At 42.6% G+C, this 22,717-nt stretch overlaps 1 protein-coding gene across 7 annotated transcripts in view; it reads left to right on the top strand.

Annotated features, from left to right (window-relative positions):
* The window catches only part of SLC20A2 (solute carrier family 20 member 2), a 97,458-nt gene that overhangs the window by 38,660 nt on the left and 36,081 nt on the right, over positions 1–22,717 (top strand). For all 7 annotated transcript variants that reach the window (XR_013832419.1, XM_079949578.1, XM_079949576.1 and 4 more), the window contains exons 2-3: positions 10,405–10,945; positions 19,983–20,123. Coding sequence is in view for 6 of the 7 variants with exons in the window: in XM_079949578.1 (XP_079805704.1) it covers positions 10,663–10,945; positions 19,983–20,123 (424 nt within the window). In the remaining variant the exon portion in view is untranslated. The remainder of the gene's footprint in view (positions 1–10,404; positions 10,946–19,982; positions 20,124–22,717) is intronic.

Raw genomic sequence — 22,717 nt, 5'->3', positions numbered from 1 at the left:
AGTTCGAATCCCCGCAACAGGGTGAGCTCCCATTGCTCGGCCCCAGCTCCTGCCAACCTAGCAGTTTAAAAGCATGCCAGTGTGAGGATATAAATAGGTACCGCTGCAGCGGGAAGGTGAACGGCGTTTCCATGCACTCTGGCACTCGTCACAGTCCTCCGTGCACCAGTAGCAGTTTAGTCATGCTGGCCACATAACCCGGAAAACTGTCTGCGGATAAACACTGGCTCCCTCGGCCTGAAAGCGAGATGAGCGCCACAACCCCATAGTTGCCTTTGACTGGACGTAACCGTCCAGGGCTCCTTTACCTTTTTACCTTCACCTTTTACTGCCCTTCATTTGAGGTTCACAGGGTGGTTTACAGTATATGAACACAAAAATATACAACATAATAACAAAACAATAACGTCCCCACAGTTTAAAAGGCCATAGATTGTTTAATTAGCCAAAGGTCTGGGAGAAAAGGGATGTTTTTGTCTGGTGCGTGCCTCTGGTGCCTAAATATCTGTAATGTAGGCTCCAGGCGAGCCTCCCTGGGGAGAGAGTACATTCCACAGACAGAGATCCACTGCAGAAAAGACACGTACTTGTGTTGCTGCCCTTCAGACCTTTCATGGATACACAAAGAAGGACCTCAGATGATTATCACAGGGTCTGGGACAGTTAATATGGGGAAAGGCAGTCCTTGAGGTGTTGTGGCTCTGAGCTGTTCCAGGCTTTATAGGTCACAACCAGCATATTGAATTGGGCCTGGAAACTAATTGGCAGTCATTGCAGTTGGGCCAAGATTAGTTGTAGTGGTTCTAAGGGGGTTGCTCGTGCGTAAGTTGCCACCACTCCTGGCTAGGTTGCCTGGTTGAACCCTTTTCCTCTGGACAGCCTTGCACTCGTGGCTGTCTCAGTCGCTGGCAGAATCCGTCAGTGGGCGTTTCTTGAACTTCTTCCAGCAAAGAAGTTCTTTGACGCCCAGCCGCCTCCTACTCTCCCTGCGTGGAAGTCTTCTGCGCAGGGAGGGTGTGGGCAGCGGAGGACCCGTGCTCTCCCCGCTGGTCTCTGGTGAGGAGTCCAGGAGCCTTTTCTCCGATTCCCCCATCTGCCCCCCTTCTCCACTGGTGCTACGCTGATTTCCTTCCCCAGCGGATGGGCTGCCTCTCTCCCTACTGGGACCCTCTCCGGCATCCCTCTGGAGCCCTCTCTCCTCCTTTGGCTCCGATGGCAGTTCCCTGACATTAGTGTTATGTATTCAAGCCATCTTGCCCTGGTGAGCAAACTGGCTGCTTAATTCTGCACCAGCTGAAGTTTCCAAACTTTCAGAGGCATGTTGCAACAATGCATTAATTTCATTGCTGCTACCTTAGATACCAGGAATTTTAACTAGGAGATTTTTGCATCACCCTCATCAAGCTTTTTTAGTTGCTTTACATAAGCATCTCAGAGCAATTTACAAATATAGTAAAATATGCAATGCCACTCATGACAAGCAAAGGAAAAAGCAGAGCACAGTAATCAAATCATAAAACAATCATTCCAGCCCCTAACATAGGCCTTACCATAGCAGATGGCCAAAGTTAGATCGAGAGACGGAAAGATATCACCAACTGCTTCAAAGAAAAGTTTAACACTTGGGAGAAGAAAATGTTGGTGCCGAGTGAGCTATCCTGGGGAGACCATTCTGTGGATGGAGGCTGACTCCTCGTGATCACCCTCCAGACAACTGCCTGCCCCTCATTCTGACTTCAGGACATGGGCAGGCTCATATAAGGGCCGGGAAGGTATTGAGGTCCTGAGTCATCTAAGGCTTTATAGGTGAAGACTACTACTTGGTCATAGAGCTCTGAAGCCAGGCTATGCCCATCCATATTGGACCACCAACTGAAGCTATTGGAAGGTGCTCCATGCCGTTTAGACCACTTGTGTCTCCATTGACAGTGATGGATCAAAGGGTATATCTGTGCATCTGATCTTTCAGGGGAAATGCGACCCTAAAGTAGACTGCATGCCACCTGTCCAGATCAAGGAACTGTTCTCTAACCATCTGTCTTGTCTGGATTGAGCCTCAGTTTTTGGCTGTCATCCAGTTCATTGCCACAACCAGACACCTGTTCAGCATGCGCTCTGCTACACCTGCTGAAGATTAAAATGGAGCCGTGTGTCACCAGCTTACCGATGACAACACACTCAAAAAGTCTGGGTGATCTCACCCAGCAGTTTCATGTATATTTAAATAGCATGGGGGATAAGACTTGAACCTTGTGGAATGCCATACTGAAGGCTCCATAAAACCAGGCAAAAATCACCCAGGATCACCTTCTGAAGCTGGTTGCCTAAGTAGGAGCAGAGCAACCACTCCCCCTGTCTCTCTCCTGGCGAAGGTGATCTCAGTGCTATAGCTTGAACCCTAGCTGAAATGGATCAGGATGGACAAAAATCAATGATTTTTTTTATTTAAATCAGATTATTTTTTTTAAAAAAATCAGATTTTTAAAAATAAAATGCTTTTGGAGGAAAAAAACTTTCTTAAGTTAGTTTTCTATTTAAGTTACTGTACTTTTCCGTGTATAACAGGCCCCCGTGTATAAGACACCCCCTGTTTTTGGGGACTAAAAATTAAGAAACGGGGGGGGGGGGGGGGAGAATTGCCCAGAGTTGTTGAGCTTTTTTTTTGGGGGGGGGGAAGGAAATCACTCACTCACCTGGCCAACACTGACAGTAGCAAACGTCACAGAAGCCGCCAGTAGTCGCAACAACAGCCAATTGACAGCAGCCCTTGCCACAGCCACCAAACAGCCAAACAATCACCTCTGACAATCTCCTACTAGCCAAGTGTGAAGAAGTAAAAATGAAAGCGCAACCTTGTGAGCAGAATACTCCACAAGTCTTGGGATCTTTGTGTAATAATTGTGCAAGTCAGTTGCATGTCTGTGCAACTCGAAGGCACTTCAGGGCTGCCAACCCTTTTCCCAATCCCACTGGGTTCCAATAAGTGCACTAACACTTAACTGTACAGAATAGGCACCTGAATGTAGAAGCAAATCCAAAGGGGGTGGGGGTGGAAATAGTAACTGGGATCTGTAAGTCCTTGCCAGTTAACTAAAAAGAGTTCACTGGTTCCAGGCCCTTCTTCCCAGCTGTAAATATTAAGATTATACCAGCAAGAATGAGTCTTTCTATAAAAAATGATTTAAATCAAGTATTGCTGACTAGTGGTTTAAATCATGATTTAAATCAAATCCACCCTGAAATGGATCCAGAAATTTGGCATGTGTTCCAGTAGCCCATCCCCTTCATAACTGGAGGCTAGACTGATAGGAACAGGGCATTTCCGTTGATGGTGCTTTTCTTTAGATGACCCTCACCAAGGAAGCTTAGGGAGGTCATCTTTTCCCTTACTTTACAGTTATGAGGTTTCAGAAGGTGAGGTATAATTCTGTTTTAATAGAAGTGGGAGATGGTTTTTGTACTTGGTTCATTTTTTAAATTGGGGTTTTTCATGGTAACTGCATTTTTGTAAGCTGCTGTGGCGCCCCATAGGCTATTTTGGCAGGGCTTAAATGCAAAAAATATGCTTGCTGGTGCTTTGTGAGTAGCATCTGGGGCTAGTCCCGGTTATATTGCTCAGTCTGCCTGGTTTACAGCAATAGTGTTGGCCCAAGGGATATGGGGTGGGTACAGTGGTGGGTCTTGCATCCCTCATTTTTCCATGTGGAACCCTATACACTCATAATGGTGGTTTCTTCCCTGGAATTGTGGACACTTCTTTGTCTCTCCCACACACAGTGCTCTCTTATCTGTCCTTTTCTGCTATGCTGTGCATCTGGGTTGTTGGTGCCTCCTGTCTAACCATGGTGAAACTGTGTTATCGTGATGCGATGCTGCTTCATCCTTGCTGATTGAAAGTAGCACAGCAGCTACCTATATTGTATGAGCAGAAGGAGGCTTACTTGCATAAACAGAAGGAGGCCTAGCTTGTTCACGTGCCACATTGCTAACATAATCCTGTTCCCTGCTATCCGAAAAACTATTGTGCAAACAGCGTTGCTGTTTAGAGGTACCTCAAACTTTGGATATAATTTTTGCTTCAGTATTTGGATTTCTTCCTTATTTGCTGTAACCTTGGGTGTAATGTGTAGAAAAAGAAGAAGAATAAGCTCTGCTTGCTCACTTTTGTCACACCATATTCTTTTTTTAAAAAAATAATATTTATTAGCAGTTTAAAGATTACAAAAGAAAAGAAAAAGAATTATACAATACAATACAATACCACACAACACAAACCCTAAAACATTGAATCAACCAAACCAAACAAAAACAATTTAAAAACACATCCAATAATTTTGATATCATATCTTTCGTTCACTTCTTTCAGCGACCTCCTCACACCTCTCTTTTTGTTAATTGTTTCAGCAATTCCTTTCCATCTTCCTCTGTTTTCTGTCCTATAATTTATCTTAACATATTCTAACCTTGTTTTTTCCCTTTAATACATTTACAATCTGTCTACCTAATTCCTTATAACATTTCTGCTAAAGCCATATAACTTCATTCCATCATTTTCCTAACATTCATTAATTTTACAGTATTTCTGTAAATAATCTTTAAACTTTTTCCAGTCTTCTTCCACTGACTCTTCTCCCTGTTCTCGGATTCTGCCAGTCATTTCCGCCAGTTCCATATAGTCCATCAACTTCATCTGCCATGGGTGCCATCTGCCAACTTCATCTTCCTGGGTGGGTAAATCTTGTGTCTTCCAATACTTTGCGATGAGTATTCTTGCTGCTGTTGTTGCATACATAAAGAAAGTTCTGTCCTTCTTTGGCACCAATTGGCCGACTATGCCCAGGAGAAAGGCCTCTGGTTTCTTCAGGAAGGTATATTTAAATACCTTTTTCATTTCATTATAAATCATCTCCCAGAATGTCTTAATCCTTGGGCATGTCCACCAAAGGTGAAAGAATGTACCTTCAATCTCATTACATTTCCAACATTTATTATCGGGCAAATGGTAAATTTTTGCAAGCTTGACTGGTGTCATGTACCACCTATAGATCATTTTCATTAAATTCTCTCTTAGGGCATTACATGCCGTAAATTTCATACCTGTAGTCCATAACTGTTCCCAGTCAGCCATCATAATGTTATGTCCAACATCTTGTGCCCATTTAATCATAGCAGATTTCACCATTTCATCCTGAGTGTTCCATTTCAGCAACAAGTTATACATTCTTGACAAATGCTTAGTTTTTGGATCCAACAATTCTGTTTCCAATATTGATTTTTCCACCTGGAAGCCAACTTTTTTGTCCAAATTATATGCCTCCATTATTTGGTAATAATGGAGCCAATCTCGCACTTTGTTTTTTAATTTTTCAAAGCTCTGCAGTTTTACTCTGTCTCCTTCTTGTTCCAAAATTTCCCAATATTTCGGCCATTTGGCCTCCATATTGAGTTTTTTCTGTGCCTTCGCTTCCATTGGTGACAACCATCTTGGGGTTTTATTTTCTAACAAATCCTTATATCTTATCCAAACATTAAACAGTGCTTTTCTAACAATATGGTTTTTAAACGCTTTATGTGTTTTTACCTTATCATACCACAAATATGCATGCCAACCAAATACATTATTAAAACCTTCTAAATCCAGCACATCAGTGTTTTCAAGAAGCAGCCATTCTTTCAGCCAGCAAAAAGTAGCTGATTCATAGTAAAGTTTAAGGTCTGGCAGGGCAAATCCACCTCTTTCTTTAGCATCAGTTAATATCTTAAATTTTATTCGAGGCTTCTTGCCCTGCCAGACAAATCTGGAAATATTTCTCTGCCACTTCTTGAAACAATCCATCTTGTCTGAAACAAGAATAACATCCTTGGCAATACATTCATTTTTATCGCAGCAATTCGACCTAGCAATGATAGCTTCAAATTTGACCATATTTCTAAGTCCTTTTTCACTTCAGTCCAACATTTTTCATAATTATCCTTAAATAAATTCACATTTTTGGCTGTCATATTAACCCCTAAATATTTCACTTTCTTGACCAATGTTAATCCTGTCTCCTCCTGGAACTTCTCTCTCTCATTCACAGTTAAATTTTTCTCTAAGACCTTAGTTTTCATTTTATTCAGCTTGAAGCCTGCTACCTGTCCAAATTCTTGAATCAGTTCAGTACCCTTTTGGTACTAGATTCTAGCTCCTGTAAAGTCAAAACTAGGTCATCAGCAAATGCTTTTAGTTTGTACTGTTTAGCTCCCACTTGTACCATATTCTAACCCAAGTTAAAAACACACACAGCTTTCAGATGTTGGGGCTTTGCTGAAGCTCCAAAAGAAAGGATCAAGTCCTGAGAAGAATGCTAGGAGGAGGGGAGCCAGGTAAGGGGGAAAGGGTGGGGAATGAAGGTTCTCTAGAACTTGTTGCTTCCTCTGCCCACATACCAATCTTTCTTCAAGGCTGGTTGCTTTTAGGGAATCATTAGGTGCTGAAGCATGTAAAACTCTATTTCTCTCTCTTTGATGGCTGGGTTCAGCAAAGAATACCGTATTTTCCGCTCTATAAGACGCACCAGACCACAAGACGCACCTAGTTTTTGGAGGAGGAAAAGAAGAAGAAAAATATTCTGAATCTCAGAAGCCAGAACAGCAAGAGGGATCTCTGCGCAGCGAAAGCAGCAATCCCTCTTGCTGTTCTGGCTTCTGGGATAGCTGCACAGCCTGCATTCGCTCCATAAGACGCACACACACACACACACACACACACACACACACACCCTTACTTTTTAGGAGGGAAAAAGTGAGTCTTATAGAGCAAAAAATACAGTAGTTGGGAAGTGATATTCTTGTCATAGCTTCCATGACTTACTGCAAGACATCATATGGAGGCCTGATGTGGAAATTGTCTCTGAGAGGTTGAAGCGGTGCAGAATATGGTGGTCAGGTTGTTAACCCAAACCCACAATAGTGAGTATATCTCCTGTGGACTTAAAATACTTTCACTGATGTCTAGCTTGTTTTCAGGCACAGTTCAGGGTTTGACCTATTACCTGATCCCACACCATTTATTGTAAGAACCACTTATTTTTAAAAAAGCTGCCTGTTAGGTACAATATTAATTGGAGAGCTTCCTCTGAGCGTCTCCTGCTTTGCAAATTAGGCAGGTTGCTACCAAAGAAAAGGACCCTTTCTGTGCTTTCCACATGAATTTGGAGCATCTGTCTTTTAGGTGACAGGGAAAGTCCTTCATGCTTGCCCATGCTTCTGGTAGGCTGCTAGTTTTTATTGCTGCTTTGACTGTTGCTAGCTTGGTTTTGCATCTTGAGTGGTATGCTTTATCCTGACAGCTCATATGTCTTTAGCACTGATTTGAATGCTGTTTAAGGCGTTATTATGAATTTTGTGAGCTGTCCGAAATCCTGTAGCAGTAGCTGTAGAAAAGGGGTTATTAAAAGAAGAAGACATAAGTATGATAAAGTGCATTGACCCAAGATTTATGTGAACTTCTGTGGCACACAACACTTTGAGACTTTCTAGACTGAATTAATTCTTTGAAGAAGGGTATGTCCTTTGCTTTGTTAAGGCCATGGTACTAATCTTTGTTTCTGATGCATTTATTTTTCTTCCTTAATGGGGTTGCAAACTTGTGCCATATTCTTTTTTTAAAAGAAACTCCAGTTTCGCTCAGTTACAGCAAAAGCAGTATTGTGCAGTTGGCAAGGATAGGGGTTGTCACACTGTGGACTAGCTGGGCCTGAGAGAGATTGCGGCCAGGGGCCCTTTTTCTCTGAAAATAAAATAAATGATCACAAGAATTTGGCACAGTGTCAAATAGTTCACTTACTTATTTATGAGATTCTTATCCGTCCCTTCATGTTAAGGTCCCAGGGGCAGGTTACAAGAATATAATCAAACAATTAGAATGGTGTATACAATTACAAAAACAAAGCAATTCCAAGCAAAATGTAGCACAGTACAGGTTAAACAACACAGCAGAGGTTTCCTCCACGAAAAATGCTGTTAAAGATCATGGGATAAAGGGTTGCATTTCCAGCATATGGTGGAAGCTAGACAACAAGCTTAAAGATTTTAGTACCCCTTCACTAGGGCATTACGTTCCCTGTGAAACAACCCACCAAGAAGAACAGAATGCAAAATGTGTGGCTTATACGAGTTCTTTCTGCTCTTTGCTGTGACAATGTGGTTACCAAATGTCTAGCTTGCTGAGTTCACCTCATCCAGGACAGTTGGCTCTCCCATATTTGGAAGTATATATTGGCTGCTGATAGAAGCCCGGGCTGGATGATAGCTTACCCATCCAGCTTCAGCTCCAAATATTGATTGGCAGTCTCTCATCATTGTTAAATTCGGTATGATTTTTGAGGAAAGCCCTTGGTACTTGGGAGAGGGGTGCAAAAGAAGGCGCTTGGCATGTGACAGGCACAGCATCACGTCAGCCACCTCATTGTGCACCCTTTACATCAGCCTTTCTCAACCTTGGGCCTCTCGATGTTGTTGGACTACAACTCCCATCATTCCTAGCCAGCAGGGCCAGTGGTCAGGGATGGGGGGAGTTGTAGTTCAAGAACATCTGGGGATCCAGGTTTGAGAAAGGCTGCTTTACACTTACCGGTAATAGTATTTTTAACGATGGTAACAGGGGAGCATGTCCAGAATGCCGTAGCATAGTATCTCTGAAACAGGCATATATTTTTTCACCAGCAAGTACTGCAATTAAGAGACTACTCTGCCATATTTCCTTCTTGGTTAATCTTTGCCAATGGATTCAACTGGCGCAGAGCAACATCCTGTTCTTTCCCTTGCACACTGTACTGCAGGGTCACTTCACCAGGCCTTTTCAGGACAGCAGCATCTGTCATCAGCTTTCTTTGCTTTTCTAAGGCTTGCCGCTGGGACTCTGTTTCAGTTCTCTTTTGTCACTGGACAGGCTGACACTATTTCCACTGAATGAGGACAAAACCTAGATGGAAGCTTTATCCTTACTACCGGGGTGGATACACACGCACACACACGCACACACACACACACTTTCCCCCCCAATTTTAGTGATCCCAGGTGTCAGTCTTTAAAAGTAACCGAAATGTCAATATAATATAAACATGCTTCATTTTATACTTCATTCTTAAAGCTTAATTTATGCCTCTATCATTCAGTGCGTGAGCAAGAGAAGCATTTATTTTATTTTAAAGCATTGATCATTACAAACATAGGTAGTTGAGCGTGCAGATTAGCAGGGTGAATTGCCTGCCTGGCATGAAGATTGCGCAAGTTGTTGGTCACCAAGTAGCAAGGGAGGTCGTCCTGGGGCAAAGTCCGAACTTGGGGGCAAATTCACACCAATGATAAGGGTAAATGTAGTTGCGAGGTCCTGGAAGCCAAATTTAGGTTGCTAGGTAGAATGCTGAAAGCCAGAACCTCCAAGGTATGTATGGATGAGACAGTGGTGCTAGGAGGAGGGGTTTGGATTTATTTGTCACTGGGGAACATTCTGGGGCAAGACAGGCCTGTACAAAAGGGATAGGCTCCACTTGAACTGTGCTGGGAGAAGACTGTTGACTTTTAAAATAAAAAAAGGTGGCATAGCAACGTTTAAACTGATTCGCAGCGAAAGGCAATGGGACCCGAGGGATGAAGATGATAAATGGGTGAATATTTAAATGGGGTGGCAGCGAACTCAGCACTGTGAGTGCTGGGGCGCAGGACAGCAATTCAGAGAAGCCAAAGCGCCGCAAATCAAAATGCAAGCGCCAAAGATACTTCAAGAGCGAGACTTGTTTATATGCTAATGATAGAAGCTCCCAAGCCAAGATGGGTGAACTGTAGTGCTTGGTTTTAAAAGGTGGCATCGATATAGTTGGTATTACAGATGCCTGGTGGAGCAGAGAGAACCAGTGGGAGACAGATATCTCTGGACGTAAACTCTACAGGAAGGGCAGAGAAGGACGTGTCGCTCTGTACATCCTCATTCTCAGGAGAGGTTTCTCGGGGAGTGTTGAAAGACAGTAGGAAAGTCAGTGTACATGAGCTTTTCTCTGGATCCAACTCAATATCTTTTCAACAACTTTTTCAATTGTGCTTTGACTGATTGTGATTGCTTTAAAAAACAAAACAAAACAAAACAAAATAAAATAAAAGCATGAGTTCATTGGTCAACTGGTGCAAGGATTGCTCTTTAAATGTTCTTGAAGCATTTCTTGAAAGTATCTCAGTAACCAACAGGCAGAAGGACTGTGGTCTACTTTCTGCCATCCCTGGTTCTGAGTTACTTTTAAACTGACTCTGATAGTCTTGTGTGCATTTATCGTTGTGAGTGTTACATGTCATTCCGCAATATCATCAGTTGATTTTAACCACTTGTAAATCTGTTGTGTTTTATCCTCAAAAAATTATCTTTTACAGGAGAGGTCATCACAGCTTTAACACTACTGAAGCAAAATATGGAATGGGTTTCACTGGTGACTGAATCCAGCCAAACAAACAGTATTGACAGTAGCTTGAAAATCACCAGTTAGCAGTTTCTTCACGCTCCAACACTGCACAGCACTTTCCAGAGAGAACTCATTGTGTGCAAGAAATCTGCTTTACAAATCTGTCCTGGTACCCTACAGCTTTGTCTGGTTAAACACTTACAGAAGGCGAAAGAGAACCCGGAGAAACATGGAAGAATACCTGTGGATGGTTATTGTCGGTTTTATAATTGCTTTTATTTTGGCATTCTCGGTTGGGGCAAATGATGTTGCCAATTCTTTTGGTACTGCCGTGGGCTCTGGTGTGGTTACTTTGCGCCAGGCCTGCATTCTTGCTTCAATTTTTGAAACGACTGGCTCAGTGTTACTAGGAGCAAAAGTAGGCGAAACGATTCGTAAAGGTATCATTGATGTGAACCTGTACAACAGCACTGTGGAACTACTGATGGCAGGAGAAGTCAGCGCAATGGTTGGTGAGTAACTTTCGTTTTATATTCAATGTCAGTTTTTTCAAGCAGTTTTGTGCTTTTCCAGTCCTGTTAAGAAATGTGACCAAAGCTTTTTGACAAATAGTAATACAGCAGCTTGAGTCTTGGGCACTAATATTTCTGAATGTGCAAATTTGCCTTTCGCTATTGTTAGGAACTGCCAGGGTTGATGTAGAATCTACCCTATATAGATGTTTCACTGCTGAACTCTCAACCATGCTTAAGAATCTGGGACCTGGTGATCCCTCTCACCCCCTGTACAAATTCCACCAGCTCCCCCCCCCCCATTGGTACCACAAATGACTGAAGATTATTCTAACCAGGTTCATCTTAATCAGAATATCATACGAGGGTTTAGAGATAACTAAAAGAATCTGGTTAGCGTGGGCTACAAATAAAATCAGTGTTTTCATGGTGAGAGGGAACTTTCATGCCCTTTGCTTCTTCTTTATTAACCAAGTTTAAAGGATTGGGGATGCTAACATCTGCTTCAGTTCTTAGTAAGGCTGCTAGCCTTTTATTACTTCAGTAGAAATATACCATGTGCATTGTACTATTAAAATAAATGCTTGTGTTTATTTTGACATGGGTGTTAAAATTCTGTGCAAGAACAGAGAAAGATGACACGATTGTACAGTTTTAAAAAGGATGGTCTTAATAAGATGACAGAAGAGGTTTTTTGGTAGCCCCCTGCCCCCAGCCCAATCCAAAATAAAGCTCAGGAGCAAAAGAGTTTCCATAGCTTGTGGTCTCACTGGCGAATGCCAGTTTGGAGATATGTGATGTTCCAACAAAATACATGACGGGAAAGGGTGAAGGATAGAAGGAGTTGCATAAGTCCAACCATCACTTCTCTGGGCTGTCTAAAAAAATTTAATTGCTCCCACTTCCACAGAAAAAAATCTCATCTGCTCTGAAAAAATATAATTGATCAGTGTGCTGCAGCTTCATTTGCTCTTTAAACTTCTAGCTGTTTGCATTTATAACCAGACAGGATGGTAAGTTTGTATGTTAATTATGCACACTTGATTGAAAAGTCCATTAGATCCTACTCTTTGTCCCTTGGATCCAGCATCAGTTTTCGTATACACTCTAGAAACCAAAGGCCTAACTAATATTGGATGATCATATATCAGCTTATTAAGCCGAGATATGTGTGGGTCTTTTGCCCACACAGGCAGCCTCTTTGCTCAAACTACAAAAAAAAACCAAGAAGCCTCTGTTATCCATAGTTTGCTCTTTTGTCTGAAATGAGAATCTTTGGTTACCAGTTTCAGAACACGTCAAGATAAACCACTGTTTGAAGTTGGTTTTACCATCCTGGCTTGTTCTGAAGCTGGGACCCTTATTTTCCCAGTTCAGATGAAATGAGGAGCTATTGCTGCTAAAAGACTTGTGCACATTTCTGCTTAGTAAGCTGAAGTAATATTCATTTGAACTGGCTCATTGGTTTGCATATGTTCTGGGGTTTGTAAATCCTTATCAGGACTGGCTCCCACTGTGCCTGGGATCACAGTTTCACTGGTTATTAGGATGTTCTCACCTTCCCTTCTCCTGCTAGTCAGATGTCACATCCTCTTCACTCCTTGCTGTGCACAGAGAATGCCAAAATGAACACCGGGATGTAGTTCTTGAGAGCCGCTGTCACGCGGGATGATACGCTTTCTGTCTCTCGAATTGCAAGTCCTAGATTCTTCTGTACAAGTGCATTTTTTCTCTTCCTGTTTATAGAGAAGACCTTGTGCTGGCAGCTGTCAATATTGCTTGCTCTGCTTCTGATTGGCTCCACCAACTCTCACAAGATTATGGACACCCGACATAAATGCAGGGAAATAATATTGCCTAAGCCTTCCAGAGTGGCTGGGGCAGCCCAGTCAGATGGGTGGGGTACACGTAATAAATTAATTATTATTATTATTATTATTATTATTGAAAAAGAGGTGCCAAAACTCACCATGAATGCCTCTCTTTTTTTTTTGACGTTTAAATAAATTTTTATTAAGGTTCTATTAAGGTTCCTTGACCTCCTCACACCTCCCATTTTTGTATTCTAATTCAATTTGTTATTTCAGCAAATCCTTCCAACCTTATTTTTATCTTAATAATTTGTCTTAATATACTATAATTTTACATTCTCTCTTTCACCAACTCATTTTTACTTAATCCTTTATGTCATTTCTGCTAAAACCACATAATTTTCTTTTCCCGACATCTTTCTAACAATCCTTAATTTTGCAATATTTTTGACCAATAATTTATCTTAGCATACTATAATTCCCCTCTTTGTATTCTAATTCATATAAATATTTCAACAAATCCTTCATCTTATTTTTATCCTTATATCTTATCTTATTATTTTCCATTCTTTCTTTCACCAAATAACCATCCACTTTTACTTTATCCAATCTTAACTCTCATCAAAACTTATATATCTTTACCTATTCTTAAGACGCTTCCCCTAGGGTCAAAAAAGATTCCATTCCATGATTTTCCCATCTCATTAAAAAAACAAGAAACAAATTATATTATATACACTTTAAATTCCCAATTTTCTTCCACCAGATCCCCTCCCCGGTTTCGGCCCCTAGCAATAGTCCATCAATGCCTCTCTTGTTCTCTTATAATGGCAGTCGTTCCCACCTGAGAGCTGAGTTCTGACTGAAAACAAGCCCTGGCTACACCACACTCAATAGCGCATGCACGTAATAACTAGTGAAACCGTGATCCTGGGCAGTGTGGATGGAGGCCCTGGACTGCCTTGCTGATGTGGTCCAAAGGAAAGCAGAGCAATACGTTTGACACCTGCTTGGCTGCAGGAGTTGGCGGAATGAGGCATGCAAGGTGCCATCCAACCATCTTAGGGACTCCATACCTGATTTGTGTAGGGTTTACTCCTTAGCCTTTTCTTCTCCTGAAGATATCCCACAAGGCGGTGGACATTGAGGATCAGATTTTTCCTTCCCCTAGATGGGCTCCTAGGTTGATGAGCCCCATCTGCCCCTCACTTCCCTCTACAGCATGTTCAGAAACCACCTTCTTGACCTTTGGGCCTGCTATTGGTCTCGTCCGCTCAATCCACCGGAGCCTGTCTTTGCATGCAGGGGAAGTCCCCAACTCACCAAGGGTTTAAGACCCATCAGCTATCCTCACCTGGCTTGCTGGCCAGTTGAAGCCATCCCCAGGGTGTGGCCACATACTGACAGCTTTTAAGAGCCACAGGTGAGAGGTGAGTGCAGGGTGGGGACTAAAGCAGGACAAACTACCCCAGAAGGAGCACAATGTGTCCCTCACCTGAGGGTACCACCCCTTGCCAGAAAAACTTGGAAGTGTGGCTTTCGGAAAAGTGAGTTTCTGTCCTATTGATCGGATTCCCTTTCCCTGCACTTTCCATTGGGGGTGTGGTAAACTTGCCCCCAACTGCTCGCCCCTCCCTCACCTGTCTTTGCTCTCCGGCCAGACCAGGTTTCTTGAGCAGGGCTGGCAGGCACGTTTACATTTACAAAAACAGAACAAACTAGAACCAGTAAGGCTGCCACCACTCCCTTTGGTCCGGGGAACTCAGAGCCACAACCCAGGGAGAAGGATGTGCCCAATTATTACTAGTTATCCCTACTCCACAAGTTGTATCCACAGACTTGCAGACAGAAATTCTACGGTAGAGCGTAACCAAGCGTAAGGCTAGGAATTAGCTTTTCTGCCCGGAAAGGCACACAAACCAAACAGTTTCTTCTTTAAAAATTTATTTTAAAAGAACATAAGAAAACATGCTAAAATAGCAGGCACTTCTTTGGTAAGTTATAAGCGAGAAAATAAGAACATTGTAAAATCTAACTGACTTACATACTCACGACTAAGACACAGATAGAATAGTTAGGGTCCTTTCAATGTTCCGCATTCAGAGGCTTTCGCAATTCTCCATCACAAAGGATGAAAGGACGGCTACTTAGATGGAACATCAGCAGCGGGGCGATTTGCGGATTGCAGAGCACGCTTTCTCAGCCATTCCCAATATCTTTTATCCCCAATTTGCACGTAGCATCGGAACCCCCGAAACCAATCATAACTCCTGATTATTTTCAAATTCTCCAATGACCGGTCTGTGGGCTAATCAATCTAACTTCTGGCAGCTGGTCTCATTAAGAACCCAGAGCCTAAATCAAAGGGGTTTCCTCCCTTCCGTGGAGTTTATGCAGATGCACATTCCCAGGCAATCAAGGCAGATAACATCACTGAGGGAATGCACATAACTTCGGACCCAGGTGTCAAAGCTTTCATTATATCAGGGGTTTCCTTTCTCATAGTAAACCTCTCACACCCTGGGAGCCTGTTAGTCAGGTTAAAGGCCCAGACTTATTTCCCATGGTCCTTGTGGCTTGTTGGTTACCCACAAGGCTTCACTCTTGTTGCTTGACCAAGGAACAGCTTCTAAACAGACACTAACTTTACTACAGGGGGAATCCTGCACATTTTACTGGTAGGCTGAGGGGGCAGGGCATATGACCACACCATTTTCTGTCCCCTTCTCAGTATCAGGTTGATTGTATCTCCCACTCCATGATCCATGTGCAAAGCTTCTCCCCTCAATGAGCCTCTTTTGCACCCTTCCCCAGCTTCACCGTTCCCCTGGAACTTGGCAGCAGTAGCTTTAAGAGCCTTTGCAACTGCAGTCTCTAGCCCTGACCCTACAAATACATTCCAAATACCACCCGGTCGGCCAGCTTCTGCAGATTTTCAAGGAACAAGTTTTGTTTTGTGAGCTGGTTAGGTAGAAACGCTGGAATGGATTTTTGTGTGGTATTGAAAACAAATAATAATAATAATAATAAAAACAAATTCCTAGACTGAGCGCGGGTGCATAAGCACCACATTCCTCCATCCTAAGTGTGTAGCAAGAAAACAGGGTGGAGTGGGTGGAGAAAGAATTGTGAAAAAAAATTGCATAGTTTCTAAGAAGGTTGAAAGGGGCTGTGTCTAGTTTCAACATAGAATTTTGGGGCTTGTGTGTATGCAAGATGTACAGTCACCTACTAGTCCTAGCCCTTAATTTCAAACGTGAACGGCTGTTGGAGACTGCAGTTTCTCATTAATATTTGGAGGGAAATGCAATCTGCACATGCTCAGAGCCCGTGTTCAGCTCATTTCTGATGGTCACCTGTTGGTCACCATAGGCAACCAAACTTATTTTCTCTACTTTTTTAAAAAATAACTGGATAATCCTGAGATTTTACTGGGATTGGAGAACAGGAGATCCAACCAGTCAAACATTGTTGTTTGGCCACTTTGTTGAGTATGACCTGGTCCGCACATCCCTGTATTGGGTAGTTTTTAACGTTTGATGTTTTGCTGTGTTTTTATTATGGTGGAGTAACTGGGGCAATCCAGTCAGATGGGCAAGGTGTAAGTAATTTATTACTGTATTATTATTAAGCATGCTGGTGCACACTGTTGAAATTGTGGGCACTTTGCTCTATTCGTCCTGCTGCTGCACTGCTGATAATCAAGTAATGGTATGACTTGTGCTGTCTGAACCTGGTATGTTTCTCTCCAAATAAACCGCAAAGAACAAATACTGACTTACGCTCAAGGTTTGAAGGAAAATGAACTATGGGATTGAGTTTGGGTTACATAACAAACTAGACTATAGCTTTTTTACATTCAACCACAGTTTATTTTAACTATGGCTTATTGTGATGTACGAACCAGGTCTATGTGTAGATTTGGTCTCAGATATTCTGTGAATACAAAAATGCTCCTTTTCATTGTTTCACAACCTTGTAAAGGGCAATGAGTGCACACATGCAGGTATACTCTGCCCCCCCCCCCCGCACAATGATCATTCAAATGCCCAACACAAGCATTCCTAACTGGAAATACAGAGGGGTCTGAATGTCAGAGGCATGCAGTTTGTTTATGGTTAACTTGTGCATTAGTAATATTAAAAACACTTTCTGTCATTCTGGCCAGGTGACAATTTAAGGTGCACTTGTGTATGTCATTGTCCTGTGCTCGTGAAGAGAATTGCCCATCTCATCTCAAGGCAGCATGTGGATTATTTGAAAGAAAGGCAGAGCTGAGTCAATGTTGGATAGCTGAGCACAAGCAAATCCACTCTCATAACAGCAGTAAATATTTTCTACCTAGTTTCAGCTTCGCTGCATGTATGAGATCCACAATTTTGTAGTGCCTGCTTCATTGAAGAATCTAAGATCTGTGGCTTCCAAGGGGAACTTTTAAACCAGTCCATCCATGTGTCTCCCTTTTGGAATGCAGTCCTCTTGTAGGGCTCAGGGTTGCTTAGTTAGGCTATTCTTAGCCTAAAACAAGTCAATCAGAGGCCTAAATTACTCAGCAGGTGGCTTCACTTCGTGGCTTGGAAGGTAGGCCTCAGCTAGGAATAGAAAAGTCAGTAGTTTAAGAATGGAGCGCCAGGAAAGAATTAGTTTTATTCATTGGCTTCCTAAAGCAAGTTGTATGTGGTGCTAATGGCTCGCTCTCAAAAGCAGAATAGAGAGGCTCTTCTGGAAGGGAAATTGGGTAAGAGCTTTACCGCTTATAAAGTAATAAATCTTGCTCTGCGCTGTACATGTAACGGCAACTTGCACTGTGCCGCTTTGTGGAGAATTAATTTGGCAAGCCTAGCGGGAACTTCATTAGGAACCGGACGCTGAGGGCCTTACACTTTGAAGCTGGCACCTACCGTATTTTTCGCCCTATAGGACACACTTTCCCCCCTCCAAAAATGAAGGGGAAATGTGTGTGCGTCCTATGGGGCGAATGCAGGCTTCAGGAAGCTATCTGCAAGCCTGCGGAGCCCGGTGGGAACTCCCGCGGGCTCCGAAGGCTTGCGGATAGCTGCCTGCAGCCCGAAGCCCGGGGAGCACGGCACTGTGCACCCCGGGCTTAGGGCAGCTATCTGCAAGCCTGCAGCGCTCAGCGGGAGTTCCCGTGGGCTCCGCAAGCTTGCGGATAGGTGCTTGCAGCCCGAAGTCCGGGGAGCGTGACACTGTGCACCCCGGGCTTAGGGCAGCTATCTGCAAGCCTGCGGCGCCTGGCAGGAGTTCTCGCCAGGCGCCGCAGGCTTGCGGATAGCTGCTCTAAGCCCGGGGTGCGCAGTGTGCTACAGCGCTGCGCTCCCCAGGCTTCGGATAGCAGCAAGCTCCGGGAGCGATGGCGAGGTTGAGCGCAACCTCGTCATCATTCCCAGACCCGTTCCCAGCACGGCAAGTTCGGGGGGTAAATAATTTTTTTCCCCTTATTCCCCCCCCCCCCCCAAAATAAGTGCGCCCATGTAGGGACGCAGGTGGCGCTGTGGGTTAAAGCCTCAGCGCCTAGGGCTTGCCGATCGAAAGGTTGGCGGTTCGAATCCCTGCGGCGGGGTGCGCTCCCGCTGCTCGGTCCCAGCGCCTGCCAACCTAGCAGTTCGAAAGCACCTCCGGGTGCAAGTAGATAAATAGGGACCGCTTACCAGCGGGAAGGTAAACGGCGTTTCCGTGTGCGGCTCTGGCTCGCCAGAGCAGCAATGTCACGCTGGCCACGTGACCCGGAAGTGTCTCCGGACAGCGCTGGCCCCTGGCCTCTTAAGTGAGATGGGCGCACAACCCCAGAGTCTGTCAAGACTGGCCCGTACGGGCAGGGGTACCTTTACCTTTACCTATGGGCCGGTGCACCCTATAGGGCGAAAAATACGGTACGTCTTCAGGTGCTTGACAGTCCTGCCTAATCTGTTAAAGCACAACTTCAGCTTCAGCTTTCCATACATGTATTTTAGCTTGCCTAGCGCTTGACAAACCTCCTGTTCCTACAGCCCTGGGCATGCAGCAAAACAAGAGCTTCACCATCCTATCTGGTGGGCTCTGTTTATCTTGGTAGGTGATAAACTGTGAGGGGTTTTTTTAAATCATTTGCATCTAATGTTATTAATGTTTGAGGGGCACCTGGCAAGATTGGGGTGTGTATAGTTTTCAATATATTGTGGCATTCTATGATTTTTTGAGGGTGGGGGTGCTATAGATAATAAATTATATCTTATAAAAATCTCCCAGGGAGGTAACATCTGGACCAATATCCTCTTGTTTAAAGAGCACGACTCCAGCATATATTCGTGCCCTTTTAACAGACTGGTAAATTTTCCATTCCAGGTTTTATGCACTCTGATGCTCTTGACAGGGATGATGCAGAGCTAGTACTAAGAGGAATGGACAAATCTTACTAATAAAGCAGTTTTCCTGGCTAAATTTCTGAAAAGTTCAGTTATATAGTCCGAATTATTAACACCTCTCCAGCTAAAGGTACTTTGGTGCCAAAGGAGAACGTGACACATTAAAAAAAAAAGCCCCCAGAAACTTTGGTTTGACTCTAATGGGGGATATAAATTTTGTGTTCTTTTAAAAATTAAATAGCAAGTGAAAATATAAAATTACATGAAATCGTTTTCCATTTTATTTTTTCTGTGCATTTTGTTCAAAACAGAACAAATAAAGATTGTTAAGATTGTAGGCGGCCGTTGGAAACTTCACCAGTTTTGATAGCTTGCTCTTTCTCTAAAGGACTTGTGCGTATTCCTTCACTTGCAAGACTATCCAGGCACCTTAGAATTCTGCTAGTCCAGGTTTCTAAATTGCTATTCCTTGTCCTGTTTTGGAGATTGAAAGCTTAGAATGTAGTGAAGGGGAGGTGAATGGATAGGCTGCAAATGACAGTGTAGCAAAAAAACCCATTATTCTCAGTATTGGGCTAACATGCGTTAAATAGGGCAGAGGTTCATTAAGGCAAAAGAAGCATTGTGGCCTTTATGCAGTTTAAATCTATTAGGAATACGATTTGTAATGCAAAATAAATAGAAGCAGTGTTGGAGAAAGCTTGTACTTGAGCTCTGTAATCCTTTCCAGAAATCTTTTGTGACTGTCTACGAGCAAAAATATGCTGAAAGACTGGGTTGGTGTGCCCTCAAACAAGAATGCTAACATAAGTGTTTGGCCATTAATGTTTATACTAATTATTTTGTCCCCGCTTTAACTTTTAGGCTCTGCTGTTTGGCAGCTGATAGCATCGTTCTTGAAGCTCCCGATATCTGGAACTCACTGCATTGTCGGTGCCACTATTGGATTCTCATTAGTTGCAATCGGCACAAAAGGAGTTCAATGGATGGAGCTTGTCAAGATTGGTAATTGACATTTCCTTTTATTTGTGAAGGTTTGTGCACAAACATGCATTGACCGAAAATAGCATTATAGAAACATGATCTTACAATTTTGCTATACGTTTGTTAGCCAAATGATTTTGCAAACCTTAGTTTGATATCCTGGTTTGCAGGGCTCCCTGGCCAGGGTAATTGGCTAGTTTAGACATAATAGCAAATTACAGGTTGATTAGACCCACAATAAACGTATTAGGGAAAGAGTTTGAGCTTATGTTCCTTCATTTTCTTTACATTTCCAACATTTATTATCAGACAAATGGTATATTTTGGCAAGTTTAACTGGGGTCATGTACCATCTATATATCATTTTCATTACATTTTCCTTCAAAGCATTACATGCAGTGAAGTTCAACCCAATGGTCCACAACCTTTCCCAGTCCTCAAACATAATGTTGTGCCCAATGTCCTGTGCCCACTTTATCATAGCCGATTTAACCATTTCGTCTTGTGTATTCCATTTTAACAGCAAGTTATACATTCTTGAGAGTACCTTAGTCTTAGGCTCTAACAGTTCTGTTTCCAACTTCGATTTCTCCACCTGGAACCCTAACTTTTTGTCATTTTTAAAAACTTCTTTAATCTGAGCGTAGTGTAACCAGTCTCACACTTTATCCTTCATTTTCTCCAAACTCTGCAATTTCCAATTGTCTCCATCTTTTTCTAGTATTTCCCAATATTTTGGCCATTTGGCCTCCATATTGGGTCTTTTTCGGGCCTTAGCTTCCAGCGGTGAAAGCCACCTTGGAGTTTTATTTTCCAATAAGTCTTTATATTTTGTCCAGACATTAAACACTGCTTTTCTGACAATATGATTCTTAAAGGCCTTATTGATCTTAACCTTATCATACCATAAGTATGCATGCCAACCAAAAGCATTGTTAAAACCTTCCAGATCCAGAACGTCAGTGTCCTCGAGAAGTAGCCAGTCTTTTAGCCAGCAGAAAGCTGCGGCCTCATAGTACAACTTTAGGTCTGGCAGGGCAAAGCCCCCTCTTTCTTTCGCATCAGTTAATATCTTAAACTTAATTCTGGGCTTTTTGCCCTGCCAGACAAACTTAGAAATGTCTCTCTGCCACTTCCGGAAGCACTCCGTCTTGTCCACAATCTGTAGTGTTTGAAACAAAAACAACATTTTTGGCAATACATTCATCTTAATAGCAGCAATTCAGCCTAACAAGGAAAGTTTCAATTTTGTCCAACTATCTAAGTCTCTTTTAATTTCAGACCAACATTTTTCATAGTTATCCTTAAAAAGACTCAGATTTTTTGCTGTTATGTTTACCCCTAGGTACTTTACTTTTTTAACCACAGTTAGTTCTGTCTCTCTCTGAAACCGTTCTGACTCTGTATCTGTCAAATTTTTCCCCAGCACCTTAGTTTTCTGTTTGTTTAATTTAAATCCCGCCACCCGACCAAAGTCTTGAATCAGTTGTAACACTCTTTTTGTACTAGATTCTGGCTCCTGCAGGGTCAAAACTAGGTCATCTGCAAAAGCTTTAAGTTTGTATTGTTTCGCTCCGACCTGGATTCCTTCCACCAACCGGTCCCCTCTGATCATATTCAAGAGCACCTCCAGAACCGAAATAAATAGCAGAGGGGAAATGGGGCAGCCCTGTCGTGTTCCTTTTTAGTTAGCCCTAATTCAGATGCCTAAAGTATAATCCCTCTTCAAGTCATGGTTTTACAGCATAGTTTCAGGCAGTCCTGATACCACAGTATCTGAACTGAGGTTAATTATGGTTAAACCATATCAAATCACAGAAGGGAGGAAGAAGCATGCAAGTGTCCCAAAGTGCAGTTTGGAAATCAGGTTCCGTGAAGTCTGAACTGAGCTCATGTGCACTTTAAATACTGACGTGGAGGGAGATAACAGTTGTTATGGCTGCTTTCCTGGGACCACTGGAAGTCAAGCTCTGGTTTCACGTCTGTTTTTTTTCTTTTTTTTTCTCGGTTTTTAAATCCACCCCAAAGTTATGTGAGAATTGATAGCTTTACATTTCTAATTAAAGTGATCACAGCTAATATTTCAAAGCTTAATGTGCTGTGCATGCTTGTTGGGGACATGCACAATTCTTAATCCCTCCAGAGCTGCAAGTCATCTGACCTAAAGTAGAATTTCTTTATTTTTAATTCAGTATATTTGTGCTGAAAAATAACACAAATTTAAATGACATCTGAAGCTGTGGTGTTCCAAAGTACTCTGTGTTGGTGTTAGACCATCATTAGAGGCATAACCATGGGTTTTCCTACTGCGTTCAGCAGAATGTTCTTTGTATTTTAAAAGACATACAGAACAGGCATGATAGCAGTCATTCTTAAAAACTTGAGTTTTTCTCACGAATTAAACTTTTGTAACTCCCTTGTGTAGTTAGTTTGGGACTTGCAAAAATGCTCAATTCTCTCTTAAATGCCAATGTTCTCTATAGAGTATCCCAGTACTGAGTTGAATGATTTTTCTATCATCACTGTCTAGCTTCTATAGATTTTTATTTTTATTTTTCAAAATGGACATTGAGGGATGGGTGAGTGGGTAAGAAGATGCAAATTTTACTTTCACT

This window comes from Podarcis cretensis (assembly GCF_951804945.1).
Source record: "Podarcis cretensis genome assembly, chromosome: 13".
NCBI lineage: Eukaryota > Metazoa > Chordata > Lepidosauria > Squamata > Lacertidae > Podarcis > Podarcis cretensis.
The sequence above is the reverse complement of the archived record's forward strand: the minus strand, read 5'-3'. Positions and strand labels throughout refer to the sequence as shown.